This window comes from Morone saxatilis, unplaced genomic scaffold (genome assembly GCF_004916995.1).
Source record: "Morone saxatilis isolate NCDOM2014 unplaced genomic scaffold, NCSU_SB_2.0 Contig11, whole genome shotgun sequence".
Classification (NCBI taxonomy): Eukaryota; Metazoa; Chordata; class Actinopteri; family Moronidae; genus Morone; species Morone saxatilis.
Window position 1 is genome coordinate 30,981,680 of NW_023339663.1, and position 8,155 is coordinate 30,989,834.

General features: G+C 39.6%; 1 protein-coding gene across 1 annotated transcript in view; it reads right to left on the reverse strand.

Annotated features, from left to right (window-relative positions):
• Window positions 1-243: 243 nt before the first annotated feature.
• The window catches only part of LOC118321299 (anoctamin-9-like), a gene marked incomplete in the record, with an annotated part of 25,229 nt that continues 17,317 nt past the window's right edge, over window positions 244-8,155 (reverse strand). The window contains 6 exon segments of the mRNA XM_035652571.1: window positions 244-1,068; window positions 3,026-3,138; window positions 3,239-3,332; window positions 3,472-3,594; window positions 3,686-3,830; window positions 5,888-6,040. Coding sequence (XP_035508464.1) covers window positions 1,035-1,068; window positions 3,026-3,138; window positions 3,239-3,332; window positions 3,472-3,594; window positions 3,686-3,830; window positions 5,888-6,040 — 662 coding nt within the window.

Here is an 8,155-nt window from a genome sequence, read left to right on the forward strand (position 1 = left end):
TGTTGAGACTTCACTAAGAAGCAAGGACATGATCATCTCACCCAACTATCTTCTGTTTACTGGTTCCAGAACTCAGGAATGTGTAACGTGTAACTGTGTGCTCCAACAGGGATAAAACCTATACTGACTTCTTTCCAATTTGGGCTTCTTTCAGACTTTTCACATAAAGAACGTGTGACACGTGCTTGAGAAACCATTCTGGATGACTTGAATAAAACCTTACCAGAAAGACAAGATCATACTTTTGTATGCTTTATTAAACAAACTTCCACCACACCCACTGTACACACCTGCTGAGTAGCAAACAGACACAGTTAGAGAATACAATAAATAAATTATCATGTTGCTCCATAACTGCTGAACTGTTAGCCAGCATGTTCAATACATAAACTTGTCTTCATAGTTTGTTTCTGCTGCAAATAAGTGGCTAAACAAATGAACAGATGCAGTTTCAGAAACAGTTTCAGGATAGAACTCCCCCTAAAACTAAACTTCTGAAAACAAAAAACAAAAACAAACGATGTCTGAACTTTTGGTCCACTGAACAGTTTACTGACCACAAGGATGCCCCTCACTAACTCCTGTATGTATTGTCCAGGTTACAATGCAGTAATATTGGACTGTCCAATATACACACTTGTGGTTTTGGTAAATGTCAAGTGTCTACTTGTGTGACGTATTTCCAGTATTGTCACAGTGCTACAGTGCCTGTTCAGGACACAAACGTGTGGAAGTTTATCAGAGCTTACTGGTGCAAATTTGATTGATAAGGACCTCCAGTGGCTCCACAAAATAAAAATACGTAGCTCAGTTGAGCTCATTTGCTTTCTTTGAAGAAATACATAGGATCAACCATACAATATTATAGTTACAATGACATGACGGTAAAAAGTCCAATAAAAACCTTACACATAAACACCACACAACATTAAAGTCTACAACAATCCACCCTTGTGTTCCACTATCTCTCCCTTTGACACTTCAACCAGTCAGGACTCATCAGTGGAAGCAGATCTGAGGTCAACTGTGGGAGATCAGACATCTGTTGATTTGCTACGTTTCATTTCGCTGAAATAAGAACAAAAATGAACACATTGAATAAGGAGAAGAGTGTAGACACTGGTGGTGTTGCTGTAAAAAGGTCAAACTGTCAGCTGGTGAATGGGGAGATCCACAGAGCTGCAGAGATGTAAGAAAGTCTGTTTTCTGAACATATCAGTGACACTAAACTCTAATGGATAATATAGTCTATAGTTTTATCTTATTTATTTGAATACAGTAAAGCCATAAACAAAGTAAACAGTTTTTAGACATGAATATGTACAATGTGCATGTAGTGGTTGTCATGCTAACAGCTGATATAACCATATTCACATCTTAATTTAGCATGATAATTAGCTGTAAAAACACAAAAGTATAGCTGAGGATGATATGAATATCATCAGCTTTATCTATTCATATTGCACAAATTAATGTGTTGACCTGATAATGGCACAAGATGAAAAGTCAGATAATCACCAAAGTTATTACAATTCATCCTGAGGGGATAATGAATGTCTGAAGCACATTTGATCACAATCCATCCAATAGTTATTGATACATTTCACTCTGAACTTAAGTGCTGGGCCAACAGAAAATGGACAGAAAGAATTAAAGATAGACAGGCAGAAAGATACAGACAGACAAATATATACTCAAATGTACAGACAAACTGACAGTTGCAGACAGACTGACAGTTACAGACAGACATTACCATTCAAAGAGCTGCTAACATAAGTTATGGTATGTTCCCACCGAGTAGATTAGACAAATGCAAAGACGTGAATAGATGCAAATTCACGATGGGTGACATGAATTGGGTATATTCGCACAAATTGAAAATATTCAACTTTGAGAGAAAAATTCATGTCTATGCCAGGGCTTTTGCAGTGCTGTGTGGGGAGGACCACAGAGACAGAGCTGCTGCTCACCAACAGACAGCTGTTTGAGCCCAAGGAGGTCTGCAGAAGAGAACTGGGTGCAGAGTCGGAGCTTCTGTAGGAATAATCACCTGTAGTCACTAGGGCTGCCCCTTAACAGTCAAGTAAAGTTTGTAGCGAGTAAATTTGTAAGTAACTGTTATACCTCATTTATCATATTGAAGTTCTGTGTTTTGAACAATGAGACTTGTGTGCTGTTATACTTTGTTGAAACAAATGAACTGAATGTTAAGTCTCCTTGCGTGTTGTTCTGACAAATTCAGGTTTATTACCGCTTTTTTCGTTATCCCTAAACAGGCGACTATTAAAATATACTGTTTATATTTAAATAACTAAATTAATTAATAAATGTTTGACTATCAGTTGACTAATGACAACCTTTTACACGTGGTCCCCACTGCTGACCTGAGCAGCATGTGCCAGCTGTGTGGCTGTTGCGGAACTGCTGCTGCCAGCCCTTTCTGTCCATACTTTTGTGTAGTTTGTTTTTAAAAAATAACATATAACAAAAGCCTTCCTAACATATGAATGGATTCTGTCCAAAGACCTTTTAACCTAACAAGTACAGGAGTTATTGAGTTTAAAAAATACATTTATATTTTTTCCATGTCTGTGACATATTCTACACATATAGGCATTGAAACTGTAGTGAAAGGTGTATATGTTGCTGGTAGACCCTTTTCACTGTCTATTTTTGCTAGGAACCATGTGAGATGCGCGACTCATGCAGGCAGTTGACTGTTCTATACTGTTATCATGGCCGCTGAAATAAAAAGCAAGACGTTCCACCATGCACATGCAGGTTGGCAGTGTGAACGAGCTGTTAGAACGTCTGGAATTAAAAAATGGCTTTATCCTTACTCTCCTTCTCATCAGTCTGTGAGTCCAACTGATCCAAAATATAATTTTAAGCTCTACCAGGTCCCTGTTCTCTGACCACTGTCTACAGTCTTTGACAATGTTCACATAGCATGATTATGTTTTTTTCAGAGCTTTAGTTTCATTTGATGTTATATGACCTTTGTCCTGTGGTACTGCTGACTTACCATAGTTCCTCCTTCAGCCGAGCCAGTTTGTCATGCAGCCGATCATTCTTCACTTGGATGGGATTGTTTGGGACGAACCAGGCTGCTATAAACTTACACACCACCACAACATGCTGCAGAATCAAGCATAAGATATGCCCAGAAACAATTTAACTGGCTTCTTCGGTTCAAATGGATAACACTGTTGAAGTAGGCAAAATCTAAAGTACAAACCTCAAATAGGATGACGAAGGCAAAGCGCACAGCCAAGACCAACCAGAACTGAGAAGTCAGAGTGTAGTCCTTGTCACTCCTATAATCTCTGTAGCTGCATGCACGCACGCACACACACACACAACACACACACACACAGACACACACACAGACAGACAGACAGACTTGTTGTTCTGTTTATCACATCTTCTGTTCTTCTGTTAAGTTTAGATCTAGCAGTAAGGTTGTCTCACCTGCACTGTGTGACGTTAAAGGTGTTGTTTACGATCAACTGATCTGGAAGAAAATCTTTTTTAACTGCTGGGTGTGTCACAAAGGCAGTGGACAGAGTGTCATTTATGTAGCCCTGCATGCAGCTGCAACAAGAGCACAAAACACATACGATGAGACAGAACACAGTCTGGTGACATATTATCAGGTGTTTCTACCAGCAGAAACATGACTGACTGTGTGCGAGTGCTTCCATTAGCACAGGGGCCAAAACGGTAACGATAGACGAGGCGTGGAATGAAGTCTGATGACACTCCAATGACCAGACCATTAGCAATCACTGCCAACACACCAATGGCCTCCAACACCTTCGTCCACACACCTGCAGGCAGGAGAATGTACTGTTACACACATACAAGTCCACTATAAGGTGTAAAACGATTAAGCCAACTAACCTGTACCTGCTACACCTGCATGTATTCACAAGCTGTAGCAAAAGGCACATAAGCACAACACGTAACTTGAAAAAGATAACCAGACCTGCGTACAAGTACATGCTGTGAGTGGAGTGCATACAGTGAACTGTATGAGGAGTAGAACGATTCAGCCAACTAGTGCTCGGTACCTTCACAGCATACATGCTACGCATACCTACTCAGAGGTAGAGCGGACTCTCCCCCAATCGGAAGGTTGTTCGTTCGGCTCCTCCCATATTATATATATACGCTGCATATTGATAAGATACTGAACCCCCGAATTGCTCCCGATGCTGTGTCATCGTGTGGGAATGTGAATAAAGTTAGTTTCTGTGTGAATGTGTTTGAAAGGGCGAATGTAGCATGTAGTGTAAAAGCACTTTGAGTGGTCAGACACATTGATATGAGATCAAACCTTCAACCTTCTGATTAGTGGACGACTCACTCTACCTCCCGAGCCACAGCTGTGACCCATGTGACCCTTGCTGATTTTGAGTGATTATTGCACATGATCTGATTAATAAATGTAAATTAAAAAATACTTACTAATATTACTGTTTGTAATGACAACTGTGTCATGCTCCAGTCTCTATATTTTTTGTGTTCCATGACTTGTTCTCTCATCCTGACCTGCTGGAACAGCACCCTCTCTGTTTAAGGTTAGGTGTTTGCTGCAGCCCCATGTACACTCCACTTACAATGCATACCTGTGCACACACCTAGATACATAGTTATCTTTTTATTTTATCTTGCCAAATTATATATGTACACATATACATGCAGGTAGACGTAGCAGGTACGTGAAGGCACTATGCGTTAGTTGGCTAAATCGTTGTACACCTCAAATGCTACACCTGATTTAGTGCAACGTATGCCACACCTACCTGTACGACGTGTAATCTCATATGCACACAAACTCTACATCAACAAACTACACCTTACACTTTGGTGGTATGTGTTTATGATCACGCTTGCTTCTCTGTCTCTCTCCTCTGCAGGACAGAAGACAGGGCAGCTCCACACACACAGACACACGGAAAGATCAGACAGACACACAGCACAACAGAGTGACAACGGAGAGGCTGTGGTGCAGTTCACTTAAAAGTACAAAGTAGAAAAGCGATATTTCCTTGTGCTTTGTCCACAGTTGTTATAACTGCGGTCATAATGAGTTAGGAACAAGCTAAAAGGAAAGCTGTCTGTATTTAGTATTACAATAACCATCAGTTTGCCATTAATCTGAGAGGACAGGAAGAAGGACTGATACTGACTGATGTCTGTGTGTTTGATGTCAGGAATATTATTTATTTTACTGACATTTTAGATTTGTTTCCAGTGAGATATAATTCAGTTTATATAGTCACTTTGGTTTCGTAAACTTTTCTGTTGCTGTTCTAAACAATATTTAGTTATATTTTTTACAGTATCTGCTGTCCACAATTGCTTTATTGTGTATCAAAAGCTTCTCCTTCAATTCATGAAATCCCTGTAGCATCTGAAGGGAGCAGGACATATTGATATCCACAGCCTCTGAGAAGTGGTGAGCAAGAGCTGTTTACTGTGTTGACCCTTATTAAATCACATGAAAACATATAGCAGGCTGCTCTATATTAGGGAGACATCCAGTAAACCTAGCCTCTTCCAAATTTCATTTTAGCAAAAATAGCTTCTCATGTTTTAGCCTTGAAACACATTGCATTTCAATTCAACTCAATTCAATTTTATTTGTATATTAAAACTTCCTTTTAAGAGGCAGGAACCTCGGACAGACCTCGGCTCTAGGGTTTTAAACACTGTTGTATAACATTTCATGGAAGAAAGTAGAGATTAGTACTAGTGTAAAATAACATGAGGCTGTGGGTTGGTTTTCCTCCTGTCCTCCACAATGTTTGAGACACCAGCCACCACTTTTTTTACTGAACCTTTTTTGGCATCCGTTGCACACCTAAGACACAGAGCTCACCAATGTCGTTGGTCTTCCTAGGAACCAGCCGCCGTTCCAGGCGGACCATCTTGATGGCGTCCAGGCGGATCTCAAAGACGTTGTTGATGAGAGCCAGCAGTGGGGCGAGAGGGAACGCTGCTACAAATATGGTGGTGAAACTGAACTGGACCACTGGATGGGACGGACAATAAGTTAGCAACATCGGAATTAGTATTATTTTCCAAGTTATGAGAATAAAATGGTAAAACGCTTTTACATTGCATGCCACATTCACACACATTCATACAGTGATAGCAATGAGTTAAGTTTTGTTTGTGAAAATTGATGTCCCTGTATGGCAACATTCACACTGATGCACAGCATCTGGAGCCATTTGGGGTTCACTATCTTGCTCAAGGACACGTTGATATGCAGTGGGAGGAGCTGGGGATTGAACTGCCTTCTGATTAGTGGACGAATTGTTTTACCTGCTGAGCCACAGCTGCCCCTAATTTTTTCTGTATGATGCTGTGTAAGATGCTGTGTTACATAACAGTGTTATGCTGGAACAAAGTATTTAACGTTTTAGGATTAGTAATAAGCAGCAGTCAGTAAGTATTGTTTGTGTTTTTTAAATATCAAACATTGTGACTTAAGTGCAGATTTGACAAATATTAGACATAATATAGTTTCAGATTACATACATAATATTATATAGTATAACTAGTATAACAATACTAGTTATATGTATAAACTCATATGGTTTATACATATACAAGTACAAAACAATGTTGCAGTCGAAACAAATGTCACAGTAACATTGCACATATGTACTATATATACTACTACTATATAGTATATGAAGACCTGTGCACAAAGAGTTGCCACAAGTTGTAGTGTCATCCTCTGCCAATAAGTATACTTATATATATATATATATACTACACACTAATGAACACATAGTTAGTCAAATTATTTTCCATTTCTGCCAATAGATCCTCCTAAATGTAATACACTGGACCTTTAAGAAAATGTTTGAGTAACCCGAAAAACCACATAAGTAGTTATTTATAAAACGTTACTTTGACGTGTAAATTGTCTTATCTCTAAGCAGAGTGTAGACTTGAAGTAAGTGATTTCCCTGCTGGTTAGAGGTATTGCAGCCTGTGGTGAACTCTGCATTAACTGAAGAAAGTAATAGAAATCCTGGGTGCCTCATTAAAAAGCGGGGGTTAAATATAGAGCCTACAGTCATTAATAAAACTGATGTTTTCACTAAAATCAGTGCACACCGGGTTGGTGTGTCAGCAATCAGAGATGCTCACAAGTAATTTTTCTCAAGTCTCTTATGGTTGTAATGAGGGTTCTTTTTATATATATATTTATTTTTTTTGAAAGGGCAGAAGAGAGAAGAGAGAGGGGAATGACACGCAGCAAATACCCGCAGGTCAGATTCGAACCCTAGGCCTACAGTAAGGACTCAGCCTTTGTACATGGGGCGCCAGCTCTATAGTTAGTCAAAGTGACAGGAAAATATTGCTAACATTATTAGGTATGCAAAAATAACTATAACCTATTTTTGCAATAACAGAGTACAACTATATTATATAATTACACTGGGCCTCCAAGTAATGAACGTACTCTAAATGAACACATCCTTCTAGCCTCTCAAACCCAGTGGAATGGTAACTTTATAAACGCGTAAAGTGATGTGGTCAACCATAAACCTAACCTGCCTGTAGCCAACAGTAATCATTAATATGGTCTTTCTCTCAGCCCGCTAAGATGGTCTGAGAGGCTGTTTGGGTTTTTATAAAGCAAATAGCTCAGTTTAAATAAAAACTACAAGCTTTTAAGCCCATGTTTTTTCCTAAATAGGGTTAGGGTTAGTGTTTCTGATCATTTGCACATCTATTTCTAACTACATCTGACACTGACATATATGTACAGTCAATAATTTTGACAGAGAATCGTTCATTTCAAGGCCACCATCATCATACCTGTGCCAAAGAAACCTGCTCCATCCTGCTTCAATGACTATCGCCCTGTAGCACTGACCCCCATCATCATGAAGTGCTTTGAACGGCTAGTCATGTCTCACATCAAGTCCATCCTCCCCCCCACCCTGGACCCCTTTCAGTTTGCATACCGAGCCAAACGTTCCACAGAGGATGCAATCCTCTGCTCTCCACCCAGCCCTCACCCACCTGGACACAACAGACTCATATGTGAGAATGCTTTTCATAGACTTTAGTTCAGCATTCAACACCATAATCCCACAACAACTCATCTGTAAACTGGACCAGC